The sequence below is a fragment of the Eulemur rufifrons genome, chromosome 30 (assembly GCF_041146395.1).
Source record: "Eulemur rufifrons isolate Redbay chromosome 30, OSU_ERuf_1, whole genome shotgun sequence".
Classification (NCBI taxonomy): Eukaryota; Metazoa; Chordata; class Mammalia; order Primates; family Lemuridae; genus Eulemur; species Eulemur rufifrons.
The window spans coordinates 18,014,470-18,033,069 of NC_091012.1; the positions used below are offsets into that span (position 1 = coordinate 18,014,470).

The following is an 18,600-nucleotide window of genomic DNA, read 5'->3' on the forward strand; positions in this document are numbered from 1 at the left end:
GTGAAGGTGTGGGGCTGTGTGCAGCCCGGATGTCAGTACACATCAGGAAGATTCAGAACCAACAAAGACTGTGTGGCACATATTTCTGTAATATGTATCCAACAAAGCAACATGGATGTCCCCTTCATCTCTCTGTGTATGACTATATACTTTTCCCCACCTCTCCACCCTGCAACATACATCCATGCACACTTTAAAAGAGATGAGTTACAAAGTTAGAGTCTGTAAGTCTTAAACTAAGTTGGAGCACCTTGATTTCAAGGAAGTGCCCTCAACCTTTGAATTCCTTAGTGAATTTCGTATTCACTTACAGAGGGAAATTATATAATTCTTGTGTCTTTTAGCAGCAGTCTTTAGGAGCCTGCCATCACCACTGCAGCCTTTTCCCATGGAACAGGGTTCACAGCATAGGCTCTCTGTAGTTTTTAAGAGAGAAGTCAGTTCTCTGCATTATACATCTTTCATTTCAGTTTTTCACTGTTGCTGAAATTTAGGTTCTCAGGCAGCTGCCATTGCAGACAAAGCCAGGAGCAAGCACAGTGTGTGCAGCAAAGAGTAGATGCAATGGCGAAGATACAGCTTGGTTAGGGCTTCTTTAAGCTTTTCTTTTCCACACTTGAGCTTTTACAAGGTGACAAAGCCAAAGGTGATGTCCACTGGGGGCAGCCTCAATACCTGATAGTTAATTAGCTACCCACCATGCATTGCAGAAAGACTGCCACACTAACTTGGCATGGTTCCTGAAAAGTATTAATAATTGGAGGGGAATGGCTTTCTGTAACTGTTAACAGAGTCGTAGGAAAAAGTCCCATGACTCACTGTGGTACAGGGAAAAGAATACTGAACTAGGAGTCAGAAGACCTGTATTCCAGTTCCAATTCTGCTATTAACTCAGTGTGTGGCCTTGAGCAAGTGCCTTCCTATCTCTAGGCCTTGGTTTTCCCATCTGTAAAATAAGGGCATTGAACTAGATTAACAGTTAAGATTCCTCCGAGCTCTAAAGTTTTATGACTTTTTAAGTCCATTATTAAGGCCTGAGCCATGAAGTCTCAGGGACGTTAGCTTCTAAGAGAGAACATACTTCTGTAATATCCTTTGCTTTGTTCATTTAGCTATAAAGCACGTCTGCCTTTGGCACTTGGGTCAGACATACAAAGTTATGAGCATCCTGATTTACTATCCTACTCAGCATGCTAGTGGAATCGGTCAGTACTATAAGTCAGTTATTGGGAAGGGAAGAAAAACTTCAACTAAATAAACCTGGAAATGTAAGATAACTTTGCCTCATATGCTCACAAACAAGTGAGAGTGGTTGTGAGTGCATACACACATCAGGGTACAAACTATTGCTAGTGATCAGCCCTTTGCAGTAATCCATTTCCCTTAATAAAAATTAGTAAATAGTATAGCATAGCAAAGTTTGGCGTCTAAGGAAACACCTATGGAAAAACAGCACTTTTGGATGTTAGGGAAAGAGGGATACATAGAGAGAGATAAATATTTATTGAACAAGATAGAAATAGAGGCAGAGAAAGGATTAGTCAGAAAGAGGGAGGGAAGGAGTAGAAAGGAAGAGAGAGAAAAAGAAGAAAAGTAAAAGTAGAGAGGGTGAGAATGAAAGAGAAAGGAATAAAGAACAGGACAGTGAAAGAAAACAAGAGGAGGAGAAAGAGAGACAGAGGAGTAAAGAAGAGAAGGGCAGTAAACAGGGAGGAAAGGTCATATTCCCTGGAAGGTTGAATGTTGTTCCACAAGTACCTGTGAAAACCATCTTAGAAGAAAGCTTCCAAAGGCACTGTGGAAAGCAGAGTGACAACCAGAGCCTGCATCGAGAGGCATTACATTGGGGAGCCCATAAACCTCCACGTTGCTGGCTCTGTCAGTCCTCAGTGTCCAAACCTCATGCCCACATATCACCTGAATTTGCCACGACAGCCATAAGGGCTGAGCTGGCCAGGTGTAAAACAATTGAAGAGGAGTGAGATGGATAATATGAGAAAGAACAAGGCATCCTGCATCAGGATGTACTTGGTCATTCCCCTGACATTGCAGGAACAAAAGGGGTGAGGTCCTAACTTTGGCTAGTTTATTACACCCCCCTGCCCCATCCAAGAATGAGGCCTATGCTTTACTGATGGGGGCTAAGGAGAAAGCTCTGGATCCATCTTGTGGGAGGATCATACAGACTTTTCCTGGGCCTTGGGGAAGGGTGCATCACTAGAAGAGATTTTTCTGCACACAGTGTTGGTGTGCCTCTTACAGCGGCAGCCTGGTCGCTGGAGGCTATCATAGCCCTTTTGGCACAGATGGAGGCATCCACGGGTAGGCAGGTAGCAGCACAGGCAGGGTAAGAAGAGGGAGATGAGGCTCATGGCTGCCCAGCGGACGAAGCAAGAACTAGGCCCACATGAGCAGGGCTCATCAGCGCAGTTGTCTTCATCATCAGTGGAGCAGTGGTAGAAGAGGCCCTTGACACAGCACAGACAAGTGCCATAATCGAGGAGGCTCTCAGCAGAGCAAAGGCAACGCTGGTTGCACAGCCAGCAGGAGGGGAGAGGGCGAGCTGCTGTGCAGGAGAAACACTTGCAGCGCCCACACTCCTCGCAGATGAAGAGGTGCTCACTGGGGTGCCCAGCAGACTGCTCAGCTTCTCCCTTCAGAGCACCATCAGCCTTTGGGTGAGCCCCTGCTCCAGGCTGGGTTCGGATGATGGACTGGCCTGAAGGTGAGGGTGTAATGCTGGCCAAGAGCCTTTGATCAGAGGCAGTGGTGCTATGGGACATTGAGCTGGCAATGCTAGATTGGCTCAGATGCTGAGGCAAGGGCTGCAATTGATGGCACTGGCTGAGACTGCGGGGGAGAGCAGTAGGCATGGTAGCCAGAGACCAATCAGATTTGTGGGTTTCCATGATAAGGGAAGGGCTGGAGAGGGCCTGTTTACAGGGGGCTGGAGGCTGTTCCACATAATCATTGCTAGCATGAGTAGAGCACAGCTGTTCAATAGGCAGAATTTGTTGAAAATCATCTGTCACTGTGACATCCATTTTGCCTTGATTTTTGAGCTCTGAGTGGTTTTGGGTCAGGGTGGCACTTATGGTGATAAAGAAGAGCCCTTGTAGTTACGTAGGCCTCAGGACACATCAGAAAATCCTAGGAGAGAAGGAATAGAAATAATAAATGAGACCATACAGGCATAAGTACTTTGTAGGGAATCAACAAAGCTCAGGTCCTATTATCACCACTATCTTCAGTCTCTTTACAGTAATCTTCATACTACACTTTCATTTTGTAACTGACCTCACCTACTTCTTTAGGCAAATCTGGTCATCTCATTCAGACTATAAAGCAGTTTGTGAACAAAGATCATATCATTGATACTTTTGTATTCTGTCATATGACTAGGTTCATAGGAGCAGCCAGTTCATTCAGGTGTTTGCTAGCAAAGAAATGTAAGCCTTGAGCATCAGCATTCTAATAAAAATGGACCCTGATGTTAAATGCAAGGCCCACTTTCTGAAGCAATGCAGAAGCAACAAAAGAGAAAGCCTCAGAAGTCGTGCACGAGAAGTTTCTCATATGTATGAGTGATATACATATATATTTATATATCACCAATCAACATTCTCCTTTCAGTGTAATTTATGATAAGCAAAAATAAACAGATGGGAGGCCAGGCATGGTGGCTCACGCCTGTAATCCTAGCACTGTGGGAGGCCAGAGGATCGCTTGAGCTCAGGAGTTTGAGACCAGCCTGAGCAAGAGCGAGACCCATTTCTACTAAAAACAGAAAAAAATTAGCTGGTCATGCTGCTGTGTGCCTGTAGTCCCAGCTACTTGGGAGGCAGAGGCAGGAGGATCGCTTGAGCCCAGGAGTTTGAGGTTGCTGTGAGCTAGGCTGACACCATGGCACTCTAGCCAGGGCAACAGAGTGAGATTCCCTCTCAAAAACAAACAAATAAACAAAAAAGATGGGAAACAACATTGTTTGATTCAATAAATATAGGCAAGCAAGCAGAATGTAATAATGGCAGAGATATGGCAGAGACACAGAGGGTAGGAATTAAACTGTCTTAGAGTAATAGGAAAAAAGTCTTCTCAAGACTATAAGGAAGCCAAGACTAATCATTCTTGGTTAGTTTTCCTCACCTTATTGGCTGCTTTAACTTATTGAGGAGGTGATTTTTTTTAAATGGCATGGTGGTTCCAGAATCAAACTTTTGTATACATGGGAGTGGCACTGAGGATAAGGGAACTATAGAAGGCAAACCCTGAATTATTTCAAATATCACCTATAATTGTATCTATTACCACCCTGATTCAACTCCATATTGATAAGATTTACCAACTAGCTTTTTAAAAGAGCAGCAACATTTTTATACCATATGTAATTAAGCAAAGTTGAACATCTAGAAATCCCATGCTTGTATGGAGATTGTACCATAATCCGGAAGAATTGGGTAATCATTCCCAGAAGGATCTGATCAAGCCTAGAACTGATAATGATGACTATAAGGAAAACATTGTACAAACAGTACACTGCTGTATCACACCACCTAGAAGACTGAAGAGCCAAAAAGTTGTACACAAGGAATCCTAAACACAAATCCAAGAGATACCCTGCAGGCATTAGGACCAAAGGAACACTAGCATGAATAAAGTATATATTTGAAATCCATCAGATTCCAGGCCTCATCAAAATAGAACAATTAATCATGCTACTGCATGCAATGGATAGCTTTAACAAGTAATAGAAATAAACAAGTGGGAGAGGATAGTGCTTGATTAGGTTTCCATAAGCAAGCAAACATGTCACTGAAATGGGCCCAAAGTTCAATAACAGTAGAAATAAGAATGCAGTTCATAAAGGACTCACTGGCTAATAACATGACCAGACTCAGTTGACTTTTGAGGCTATATCCCCATGCAAACCTGATTAGCTGAATTCACATCTGTTCATTTTTTGAAAAGAAGATTTAATTTGGTTAAAAATAACTTCTTTGCCACATCACATCAAAGAACAAGGCTGACAAAGAATTCACTTCTTAGCTAGTTGTTTTGGTGTTAAATGCAGCACAAGAGAATGCAAATAAACACTATGGAGACTATCTAAGACTCAAATATCCATGTTACCTTTGTCAAATCACTTGTTTTCTTTGGGCTTCAGTTTCACTATCTAAATATTTATAGGGGTACACTAGGAGATTTTGAAGGACGTTGCCCCATCATGATCTATATTTTTATAACTAAGCAATTTGATAAAATAATTCTTTTTATCCATACCTTCTACATCTTGAAGTCCTTTAGGGTAAGTTGGGTAATGTGCCCTTGTTTATTTGGGCATTCAAAAGAAAAATGTATTTCTCCTTCATTCCCTTGTATTCAAAGCCCCCTGAAACCTCCCACCTCTACATTTGCTGTATTTTTATAGATTTATAGTCTCAGCATTGGAAAGGAACAGGCAGTTTTCATTTGGACACCTAAATAAAAAAAGTACACATTGTACATTTGGCTTGGAGGGTTTGTGGATGTAAGAGCTTTGGACTGGAAAGAATCTTTTGACAAATTTATAAGAAATGGATTTATGTCTCATTGATCAGCTAAAGAATATGTGGCACCCTTCAAGTCCTTTACGCTGTAAGAACAATAATATACATGCTGGATGCAGTTTAGACTCATTGATTTCCCAGAAGAAACTAGATTTAAAACATATTAAAAATTCCAAGAAGCAATGATTCAAAGGAAGGTATATAAGATCTCAAAATTACAGGAGATAATCATGTGAGATTCCAAAGACAGGATTCTAGGGATGTCTCTAGGTACCTCAGGGACATGTCCAGAAGGTGGAAAGGAAGGAATCTAGGTCATAATATAAATGACTTAGAACCAATAATGAGAACCATGTTCAAAGGGGATCTTGTCTGGGGAGCAGAAGGGTACATGGTGTTTAGGTTGATAAGCTGTATTTGAATATTGATTATATTTCTGCAAGACTGAGGAGTTGAGATGCTTTGTTGGATGATTAAAGGAAGCTGTGGGTATCAGTCTGGAATTATGAGGTACTGTCTTACTCACAGGTAAGAGGACTGACAGGATGAACTAAAAAGGCTTCTTTCTGTAAAATCTTTTATTCAAATGAACTCTGGAATCTAGTGTGAAAGATCTGTAATATGGTGGGCAGTAGGACCTGGGTAAAATCAGGATGTTACGTAGGAATTAAAAAAGGATTGAGTGACAATAAATTGTTTGCCATTCTGGATGTGCTGAATCCTATCTGCCTAAGAGGATGAACTGAAATAGATACTGTAGAGAAAGGTAAGAGGGAAAAAAATGTTGAGAAAGGAATAGGCATGAGACTGCTGCAGCACATAGACTAGATGAAAAACTACCACTACATGCATGTTTGTGATTCAGCAATACACCCATTAAAGAGCCATTCATTGAGAACAACAGTTAAGAAACTGACTGTGCTGTTGGTCAATTCCATATTCTGTTAAATGAAAGAGAGAACGTACATATCACATATTAATAGGAGCCAAGGTGATTATAAGTCTCGGTTGCACATTGATGGGATCTAGTGATTTCTGTCACGTAGTACCTCTGCAGTAATGAATGACGCATTGTAAACCCACTCCCATCTCGGTCTCTCTGGCCAGGTGCTCACAGCTTTTCCAACAGTTTTTCTGTAGCCCTGAAATTTGCAATGTTCAATCTAAATAAAAATGTCTATCTTTTCTTATGCCCATTTAGGGACTAGAAAGCGAAATCCATTCAAGAAATGATAATGTTTTTTAATGAAAGAAATGTATTTTCTCTCTGGAACCTAAAATCTGGCATATTGGGATTAAAGCTGAAAACATTCCTATATAGAGCCCTTTTATGCTAACTCCTTAAGACAGGTCTGATTTCTATGACAAATCCTTTCTGATACAATATGACTCAATATTGATTTCAAAGAAGAGGGGGAAGAGAAGAAGGAAAGCCTGGCTCCTGTTTTCTCCCACTCCCATGGGTTTAATGCTGTTTTGTATGTTACTGTGTAACAGCCCTGAGGTGTATTGCTTTTTTTCTATGCTACGCTGTTATATACACTCGTTCTCAGAATAACTGAAAGCAAACATAGAGGGGGAATTTCTGCTATGGCTTTATATGTTTTCTTAGTTCTACTGTTCCAAAGTCTGCTCTCTAAAAATCCCTCTCTGTGCAAAAGCATTTGCATCTCTATCAAAGCACTCCCCCCTTACAAATACCAAGTTGTATATAGTTTACATTACTAACCTCTCTGCCACTGACTGGGCCTCCCTCCTACCGCATACATCTTGCTGGAGCTGCCAGGTTCTCACCACATTTAACTCTTAACTTGTCACTTTGCTACCCTAGTCCTATTCATTACTTTAATAGTTTCATTAGACTCATAGCAGTTTATTTAAAACCAAGGAGTCTTGCAGTTTTAAGACCTTGCATTATTGAAGATATAGGTGTTTTAGTGAGGAGTGATACAGGGAAAATTTTTAATATCAAACAAATTCACACACTTCTAGTGCTGAGGAAAACTCCAAGAAGCTAGTTGTTCATTTAAGAAGTAGGAATCTTTCTTTAAACCTCTAATCCTTTTATAAGACACAAGAAACTTAAATTGTAGTCCTAATGTTTGTTCTACTTTGCTGTGTGACTGTGGGCCAGTGACCTCTGTTCCGGACCTCAGTTTCTTCATCCACAAAATGAGAGGGTATGCAAAGAGGGTTTTAAAAGCCCCTTCTTGTCCAGATGCTCTCAATTTTATGCGGGGTTGTTGGTTTCATTTCTCTGTCTCAAAAGTCTTTCCTTTAGGTTCTTTACTTCCTTGCTACTCCTTAACTTGGAATAAATACCTTCAAATCCAAGTCACTCAGATTACTATCTAAGATAGACCGTTTCACAGCTAGAGACCTAAAGACAGAACACAAAGAAACAAAATTATAGAATGTTATAATAAAGTCTTAGTATATGTTTGTTTACAGGCAAAGAGAACAAGACTGATACTTCATTGTGGATAAACTGCTAGCCTGTGCCTTATTTGTATTTGTATATGCAGCTGACTTGTTGGGAACATGATTTAAACACCTGGTATAGTCGAATTCCCGTGATAGCACATCATATTACAGTGAGGGCTTAAAATGCCCAGAAAAGCAACAATAGTTTGCATTTCAAAACAGAATTTTGTTTAAGAGTTCAAGATCTGTTTTGTGTTCATTCAACTTGGTTTGCAGTATGCAGAAGTGAATGATGATTAAAATTAGATGTGTGGAAGGGAGTGTGCAGTAAACCACTGCCCTAGGTCCTATCAAATGCCTATTGGCTAACTAGACATGCTCACAGGTTCTCATTTTTGACAAAATTTCCATATGCCACACAGAGACATGTGTACACATACACAGGCATGGATCCAGAGATTTCTAAATCATTGCTCTGACTCAATGTAAGCGGGGTGTTATGCCGTGTCAGCTTGCGCCATTTCTACCCAGGGCAAGGTGATGTGATGAAATCTGAACGATGCACAGGCCAGACTTGTGAACCAATAGCAGACCAGCCCCACACTGACAGGATGCCCGCTGGGCAGCCAGACTGGCCTCAGCACGGGCTTTCCCTACGTCCTCAGCTTGGGTGGTTAGGCTGCGCTATGAGGGGCTTAAACAAGCACCAGAAAGCATTTAAAGGTCAACGGGCTAGAAATTAAATTGACGTTTGGCTACAAAAGGATTATTTTGAAGTCCTATTTTGATTTAGAAATTTCTAATACGTTTAGTTTTCTACAAGAGCTGATTCATTTAAATCTCATTTAAAGGGTTTTCGTTTCTATTTTACCCACGCGCTTGCGCGCGCACGCGCGCGCGCGCACACACACACACACACACACACACACGCACGCACAACGCAGCACAGGATGGCTGGAATGAATGGCAATTTGTGCATTGCATAGAAAGAATTCTGGGGTCTTTAAGAGCTAATCTCCATGGCTTACCTTGAGGAAGGGGTTTATCCATGCTGAGAAAAGCAGAACTAATGCCCCATCTGGCTCAACAGACCTCTTCTCCTGAGTCTTTAGGTTCCTCCACCTTTCTTCGGAAAGTCTGAATGAAAACTCCTTCAGTGGCAGTGGAGCCAGAAACAGAGATAGTTCTCTCTTGGTCTTTGACACAGCAGAGAAAACAGAAAGAAAAACAACAACAACAAAACCAAAACAAACAAACAACAAAAAAAAAAAAAAAAAAAAAAAAAAAAAACGGAGGATGGGGAGAGTCAGACCTGTAGTGGCAGATACGTTGTATAGATTTTACATGCAGATCTAAATCTTGATGCACGTATTCCCCAAAGAGAGCTCAGCAGGGTAAGTTGTTCACCTCCTCCTCCTATTTCTCCTCCTCCTCTTCTTTCTCCTCCTCCTTCTCCTCTGTCTCCTCCCCCTCCTCCTCCGCCCCTTTCTCCTCCCCCTTCTCCTCCTCCTCCTCCTGTTTTCCACCCCCCTCCTCCAGTATTTTCCTTTTCCTCTTCTTCCCCTCCCCCTCCCCTCCTTCCCTTCCACCTTCTTTACCTCCTCCCCTCCTTTTCTTTTGCCTCCGCCTCCACCTCCGCCTCCGTCTCCTCCAATCTGACAGATGAACCAAAGCAGCAGAAACAGCAGTTGTAGACACAGGGTATCTCAGCGGAGCAATGGATACCGCTAGTGTGTGATTATCTATATAGCTCAGGGTGTGTTGGTATATAATCTGCGTGGGGGAGGGGGATGAGGTTGCAGTGTGTTCAGCTCAGCTAGCTGGCTGTTTTGTGAATGTAGATGATTTCTGGAGGTCTTGTGAATGGGTTATAGAGGAGGATGGGAAGGAAGGGATTTATTGCTCCTTGTTATCATTTCTTTCTCTCCCCCTCTCTGTGTCGTTTGCTTTCCCGGAGCTGTAGCTCTTAATGCTTGGCTAAGTGGCGTCATCCAGATGAAATTGAATCGACCCATTAGAACTCCCCATAGGAATCTCTGTATCCGGTCCCTGGGTAATGACTGAAACAAAATTTAAAGGAGAATGGGGGTGGGGTGGAGAGTAACAATTTTAAAGAGGCCTCATTTAAATATCTCTGCCAATCACACTCCTAGCAAGCCACTCAGCCCTTGCTGAGTGACTGCAGCTTCAATCAGATAAAGAGACAGAGCTTCTCCTTTGTTTAAGGGCTTCTCCTACCTCTTTTTCTCATTCATTCTCACTTTATCAGCACTAATGATTGTCCATCCATTGCCAGTGGCAAACCATTACCCAATCTACTTTCCTTTTCTGCCTTTAGTGTGTCATACTTTCAACAACAAATATTTATTAAGTGCTAAGTGTTGTGGATTCAATAAGGAAGGATTAGATGGAGGATTCTTGCCTTCATGGAACCTTCTTGGAACTGCCAGCCTTCTGAAAATAAAGCAGTCTTGGACATTTTCTCTTAAAGCAAAATGAAAGACAAATCTTTCTGTAAATTTTCTTCAGTGCACTATTCAATTCAATAGCAACCGTTCTTCCTTCTGGGCATCTAGACAGAAGCACTTGGATGACAGTAAGCCTCATATTTATTAATAAAATAAAGGAGATCTGATTTCAAGCTGTGTTTCAACAGACAAATGGCAGGAACTTGGCTATCAACATTCTTGGGATGCTTTGGTTACTTCATCTATAAAATTAAGATGGTAAATGGTGACAGTTCAGAGTAAAACAGAGTCAGGAAACTGAGATTCTTAATCTTACTCTAACTCTTTCTGTGACCTTTGCAATTTACTTCCCCTCTAGAGCCTCAATTTTTACATTAATATGAAGGGATCGGATTAGATAAATTCTAAAGTACCTTTTAGCTCTGATATTCTATTATTTACACCCTTTCAGAGGTGTTAAGAAGACAAAAGAAAGCATGAGCTTAAAAAAAATGTGTTTTGTGGGCCTGCATGCCCCTGTGTGTGTGTGTGTGTGTGTGTGTGTGTGTAATTTCTAAACAAATCCAGATCTCTTTTCCAAATTGGAATTTCCAGTCAAGAGGTTTTCCTATGTAAATTCTTCTCTTTTGTGGCTCACACCTCTTCCTTACTCTTAACATTGACTTGAGCTTATCAAGATCATGAAACCATTAAAGCTAATCTATAGGTTCAGCTGCAGAAGAGGATGGATTTACTGATGTGTTCATTCACTCATTTATTCAACAAATATTTATTGCACAGTAACTATGTGCCAAACACTATACTAATAGATTCAGGTCACACAGATCAGGGTTCAAATTTTTGCTCCTCAACTTATGAGCTATCTAACTTTGAGCAACTCAGTTCACCTCTCTGAACCTGTTTTTTCATCTTTAAAATGGAAGTAACAACAGTGCCTACATCATAGGATTATGCTATTATCCTGTAGATTGAATAAGGTCTTGCATTTAAAAGGTTTATCATGTTTCTGGCATATAGCAAGCATTCAATGAATAGTAGCTATGAATATTAAGAAATTGTTCTTGCCCTAATATAGCCCATAGGAGAGGCAAGCGATGATTTCAAGTCTAAGTCCTTCTATTTTTTTTAAGTCCAGCTTTAAATTTGAACAGCTGGGTTGCCTAGTTCCTTTTCCTCCTTTACTGCGTGGGCCTATATTAAGGCAACAATGAAAACAACTCAGATTATTCAAATTTCTCACCTCTTAGGATGATACTCATGACAAAAAATAATTATGTTGATGATCACTCATGCATTGAACAATGCCTACTATGGGCCACTCACTATCCAAGTGCTGGTAATTCAACAGTTAAATTTCCTGCCTTCCTAGAGTTAATATTCCTGTGGGTAGGGAGACATGTTTACGCTGTGCCAGATACTGTTCTAAGTATTTTACATGTTTTAACCTATTTAATCCTCACAATAAACCTATGAGGTATATTTATACATTGTACTGATTTTACGAATGAGAAACCAAGGTCCAAAGAGATTAAGTTACTTGTCCAAGGTTGCACATCTGGTGAGTTGCAGATCTGGGATTTAACTCAGGCCAACTCACTCCAGAGCTGGCACTCTTAACCACTACAGCACAGTATCCAACCATCTGCAAATCCCTTCAAGGATTTTTGTTCTAACTCTTCCAAACTATTTGGTATCTGTTATGTCCTGAATATTTGTGTTTCCCCAAAATTCATATGTTGAAACTTATTCACTAATGTGTTAATATTAGGAGATAGGCACTTTGGGAGGTGATTAAATCATGTAGGTAGAGTCCTCATGAATGGGATTAGTGCCCTTATAAAAAAGGCCCCAGAGAGCTGCCTTGCCCCTTCCACCATGTGAGGACTCAGCAAGAAGGTGCTGTTTATGAGGAAGTGGGACCTTACCAGATACTGCCAGCACTTTGATCTTGGACTTCCCAGCCTTCAGAACTGTGAGAAATAAATTTCTGTTGTTTATAAGTTACTCAGTTGAAGGTGTTTTGTTATATATAGTAGCCCAAACAGACTAAGATAGTATGCCTGAATTTTCCATATTATTATATTTTCCTTTGCCTTTGAATATCATGCTCACTCTTCCTGAAATACTTCCCTAATCCATATCCTTTAGACCTAGACCTAGAAGTCACTTGCTGCAGGAAAAACCTTGCCTAATCACCTCTCTCTCCAAAAGACCAGTTTAGGTATTTGTCCTCTTCTTTGTGCTCCAGTGGCTCCCTTTACATACCACTATCACAGAACTTATCCTTTATTATAATTGTCGGCTTCCCATTCTAGACAATGATCTCTTTGAGCGCAGATAAAACATTTATCATATTTGTTTTCACTGCTCTATCCTCAGGGCCTGGAACACTGGTAACTCAGTTAATGTTATTGAATGAATAGATAACTGACTCTTGGAAATCTATATGAATATCTTTATTCGTATTATATTTTAAGCTGTTGTGTTTCTAAAAGACTATTTGTAGTTTCATGATTTTTGATGAGCTATCAGGATAGTACAATTATATCCAGAAATTTGATGTTGAGACTTTACAAAATTCACTAGGTATTACCTGACAACTTGTTTTACAAGCTCATTAGATTGTTGTAGCATTGCATTTCAGGAAATTTGTTTCTTAGCTATTTAGTTAATGGCGTGTCTTTCAGAAAACTCATTATGATGGATTCATTGAGTTGTCCAAGATCATACAGCTAGTTAGTGACAGTATTGGGCCTAGAAATAAACACAGTCTCCTGTATCAATGCCTTCCTCTTTTTTATAAGACACCTTGGTGACATTAATTCAATTCTAATTAAGTTTAGAGATATTGTCTCAGCAGAGATCAACCCATCTATTTCTGAAAGTCATTGATTTCCAAAAATAAATAAGTAACCTTGAAGAACACCAGAAAAATTACCCTGCCCTCCAAATATCTTTTTTACTACTCAGATTTAGAAATCTCTGAGTTATGGGTTTATAATGCATTAAACACATCTTTCCACACTTTATAGCAACTGGTTGTTCAGATTGTTTCTGATATGACAGCTAACTCAGAAAGATTTTGAAAGAAGGGAAAATATATCTAACAGAGTATACTGAATAAAGAGGCTAGGACATGAGTGAAAGTGTTATTTCTACATTATAAATGTAGAAATAAATTAAGTAGTCAGGGAAAGATTCACAGAGGCATTAGGACTAGGGCAGAAAATGAATAGGTATATATAATACACATGTGGAAAGCTGGTGTGGGAGCAATCTGCATGGAGTCTAAGAAGAGTGAAACATTCAAACTGTCTTATGTAAAAGGTATATTGAATAGAGAAGTAAAATATACAGTGTTATAGAATAACTTGAATGACAGGCAGAGTGATTTAGACTTAATGCTCTAGAAATTAGAAATAAATTTTAGAACACAGGAATATAGTGTGAAAATAAGCCACATTTAAAGAAGGTACATTGAGCATGATATATTGGAGGGGGGAGATACTGGAGTCAGGTTAGCCAATTTAGGGTATTTTGGAGTAGTCCAAACAGGAAATTACAAGGGCCTGGTTAGGAAATTGACACTGAGAATGGGAAGTAAAGATGAGATTTTTTGGTTGACTATGGTAATGGCAATGATGTCATTACCATACAGAGAAGTTGGAAGGGGGAAGTCAGTTTAAAGGAATAAATATACATATCTGGGTTGTAAAGAACTTTGGAGATTGTATTTTCCAACTCCCATTATAAAATTCTATTCAAAACCCCAAACTAACTGCTTATCCTGATTTCTCTTTTACTTGGGATGGCATCAAAAATGCTTCAGGTATAAAATCTTGAAACTTTAGCATCTATTTGACCTTTCTCTCTCTCCTTTAGCCTCTACTCCTTAAATGAATCAATTATTATTGTTTCTGCCCTAAGATATCACCTTGTATCTGTCTACTTCTTACTTCTTCCACTGCTGTCACCCTAGCACAAATCACAGCACCTCTTACATGGACTACTATGCAGTGTTCTAATTGGGCTCCTTTACTCTGGTCTTGCTCAGTGCCCTACTCTCTACCATAAATTCTCCACAGAGGGACCAGAGTGACTTTTCTATACACCGAGTCTGATCATGTCACTTTCTTGCTTAAAATTCTTCAGTTGCTTCCCAATGTACTAGAATATAGTCCAAACTCTTTACCCTTGCCTATGAGGCTCATCCAATGTAGTCACATACTATCATTCTAAATTTATTCCCCAATCCCACCTGTAAGTATATAGCACTACAGTTAAACAAGACTATTCTGCATTCTCCAAGATTACCTTTTATTTTTCCACTATCATGTTTTTGTTTATACAATTATCCTCACCTGAAATGCACACTCTAAGCAATGGAATCTTATTCAACCTTCAAAGACTATATCAAATATGATTTTATCTATAATATTTTTCATTGTCTCATCATCTACAGATACTTCTTAACTCTCATAATGTAGTTATACTTCTTTTATGGTATTTATCACTTTCTAACTTACACTATAGTAAATTATGTATATATCTTATCTTTCTAACTAGAATTAGCTCCTTGAAGATTCATATATGTTCCTTCTAAGGTATTTTTACCGTGATTCTCATATAATAAACTCTTGTTGAAATAACTCATGAAATACCAAGTTAGTGGTAGAGCCAGGAGTAGAACCGAGGTCTCCTGACAATTGGTTCAGTGTTCTTTTCATTATACAATAAACAGGGAAGATGATGACATCTTTGAGTTCTTCTTTGGAAGTGTTGAATTTGTGGTGATGATGGAACATTTTCAAGGAGGAATATTTGGTACAAAATTAGAGATATAGGACTAGAATTTGAGTGATAGGACAGGAGAGGGACTTTAGGGCTTGTTAACATTGAAGAGATTATTGGAGTTTTGAAAATGGATGAAACCCCTGAGGTAGAGGAGAGAGAGAGATGAAACCCCTGTGGTACTGACTATGTGGAACAGTTAGAGAACAAAAGGATAAAGAAGAATCAGTGAAGAAACCAGAGAAGGAATAGCAGATGTTAGAAGGGGATCAGGACAGCACATTGCCACAGAAGAGCAGAGAGAGTTTGAATAAGGATGGGACAGTCAAACGGCCTAATACTGAAGGAAAATTATGATAAGGGGTTTAAAATATCCAATTTAGCCACATAGTGACTTATTGAAAACAGTTTTGGTGGTGGGATAGAAAGTCAAATCTCAATATGTTGAGATGAAACTAAAGAGCATGGCATTATTATAAGATTTCATCAACATAGGTGAGCTCAGTGAATTTTTCAATGAGAGGAAAGAGTCAGTGGGAAAGGAGATAAAGGAGGAAGTTTGAAGGCACTCAATGTTGGAGCCAAATTCCAGGAACATCTATAAGGTCTGGCATTTTGGACCAAATCATAGCATATACTTTAGAGTGAAGGAAAGACACAGGCTCTGCCTCTGTTACAATTTTACCTGGAACTATCTCTGCTGTAAAAAAGGTTCTAAGCACCTGAAGCTCAGATAAGAATCTTCCAACTAAGGAGTCCCCCTAAGTTTGACCCTAGTGAACTCCAAGGGTCAAAGAAATGCTAACTATAGGAAACACTTCCAAAACTAAGCCAATCCTAGAGAAGACCTTAGGAGTAAGACCTGGGCTTATGACCAGTTCTGTTAATTAGTAGTTGTGTGATGCTTGGTTAAATTACTTAAGCCTTCTAAGCCTCAGTTTCTTCATTTATATAATGGGGACAAGAAATAATTTATTTGTTGAAAAGAGTACAACTTGAAATAATGTAAATAATAAATAATGTAAATGGTATCCATTATTATTATTGTTATTGTATTAGAGACTACTCTACTCCAGACACTGTGCATAGACAAATCAAATAGCTCTGCCCTCAAGGAGCACATTGGCCTGTGGAAAAGGCAAACACATCAAGCCAGTGATTACAATATATGCAGAACATAATACTCACTATATTTGAAGAAAGCACAGAAAGTTTAGGGATATGGCTGAGAGATAAAATATGAGAGAAATCAAACTCTATCTGAAGAAATCAGGGAAGACTTCCTGGAGGAAGTATTTTCTCAGTTGAGTCATAGACAGACGATGTACTTACTGTTGTCAGAGAACTTAATGCACTATATTTAAATGGTCTATTTACTTATCTATGTTTCCCAATAGATTGCGAGCTTCTTGAAAGGAGAGTGCACTGGAACAGAAGTCCTCTGTAAATGTTCAATGTAGGAATACAGGAATAAATAAATAAATCCAGCTGGTGAACATACTTCTATTTTGCCCTCATCATGCTGTAACATAATTTATGTGATTACATATCTGTTTCCTTTACTAAATTATAAGCTCCCTGATTCATTCAACAATCAGCAAACATATATTGAGGGCCTACTTTGTACCAGGCTCTGGGGATACGGCAATAAATTAAGATGCAATAACAAATGAAGTAATTATATATTAATATAGATATTATATTATTATATATAATAATTCTTATATACTAGTAATAAACAATTAATAAATGAATCCCTGCTTTGAAGTAGTTCATAATTTAGTAGGAAAGATAGCCAATAGATAACTGTAATAATGGATGAGAAATGTTTTGGAAGGGAGCAGAGAGAAAATACACCTAATCCAGCATTGAGGGGGTTATGGAATGCTTACTAAGAAAGGTGATATTTAAATATAAATTTGAAGAATGAGAAAGGTGTTATATCAAGAGAGAATAGCATTTCAAAGGCCATGAGACAGCATGATTGCATGAACTGCAAGAACCACCATCATGGAATCTCTAAAACTTGGCATAATGCCTGGCACAGAATAGATGCTCAGAAAATATTTGATAAATAAAAGAATACATAAAGATCTTTGCAAGCAGAGATAACAGTATGAGCAAAGATATGAAGATGTGAAAATAGCATGTTTATAAACCATTTTAAGAGAGTCTCCTATATTCATCACCTAAACAAGTTGGAAGTAGAAATTTTCTCTAGAAGGCACCACATTGTGTGATTTATTCATATTCCTAGAATGTACTGAACTTATTTAGGTTTTACTAAATTGTAGCAAGTGGAAATAGATTAGACATAAAGAGCCAATTTGTGATAGTCAAATACAGTGTCTAAAATAATCATTATCAGGAGCCTCGTCCATCAACCTAATCAAATTCTCTCTTATAACTCATTTGCTCTTGTTTTTTTTCCTGCATAAAACACCTACTTCCACACAAATTCTGAAAGTCTTTCCTCATTCTCTTTCTTGCAGGACACAGCCCAAATCTGTTTGAGAGCATGAAAGTTCCTATATGAGGCCCCCTCTATTCATACTCTACTAAAATCAAGAGGAGCTCTTTAGAAGTGCCAGATAAAAAGCTTACCTGTGGTTATCCTGATTCAGCAATGATGATGCAGAAGAAGTAAGCAATGCCAAGGAAACACAGATTCTTAACTGGAAAGCCTATAGAGATGGTGATAATCATTTTCTTTTCCACAAAAAGTGACAAACAATATAGAAGTAATATTACCAATAATGGAGGGGTGGAAGAGAGCAACAATATGTTCCTGTGGAAACAAATCTGGGCTAAGAGTAAGGACATGTAAATCCCAGTATCCTAACCTGCTGTGTGGGTTTAGAAGATCATTCTTTTTATCTCTAGGTTTTATTTTCTGTGACATAGTAAGTTTCAGTATAATTCAATAAACCAAACATATGCTGAGTACTTGCTTAATGTCAGGCTTGATAGTAGAGATACAGAATTAATGTGACACGGTATGCCATGTAGTAGGCCATCAATACATGTTGGTTGAATGAATAAATTAATTGCCTTATCCTCTTATTACTCACAGTCTAGTAGAATACACGGACATGTAAACACATAAATTGCAATGCAATCTGTCAACAAATCAGGTGAGAGATGATTGTGGTCTAAATCATGGCAGGGACTGTGTGGATAAAGAAAAGTGGATGATCAATAAAAGGTAGAATAAACAAGACTTAGTGACTTATGTGGGGTGTTAGTTGTGCCATTTACTGAGATATGGAGGAAATATTAAAAAAATTAGCTTTGGGTACATTGGGTTTGAGGTTCCCGTGTAATATCCAGATGGTAATATAGGCAATATTATACATGGATTCTGAGCTTAC

The 18,600-nt window shown here is 39.0% G+C and overlaps 1 protein-coding gene across 1 annotated transcript; it reads right to left on the reverse strand.

The window, feature by feature from the left end:
• Positions 1 to 1,650: 1,650 nt before the first annotated feature.
• SPRY3 (sprouty RTK signaling antagonist 3) lies at positions 1,651 to 9,630 on the reverse strand. The gene is made up of 3 exons (XM_069463686.1): positions 9,569 to 9,630; positions 8,999 to 9,166; positions 1,651 to 3,150 (listed from the first exon to the last, which is right to left on the reverse strand). Exon 3 carries the CDS (start codon positions 3,042 to 3,044, stop codon positions 2,178 to 2,180), a length of 867 nt encoding a protein of 288 aa, XP_069319787.1. The 5' UTR covers positions 3,045 to 3,150; positions 8,999 to 9,166; positions 9,569 to 9,630; the 3' UTR covers positions 1,651 to 2,177.
• Positions 9,631 to 18,600: the final 8,970 nt, after the last annotated feature.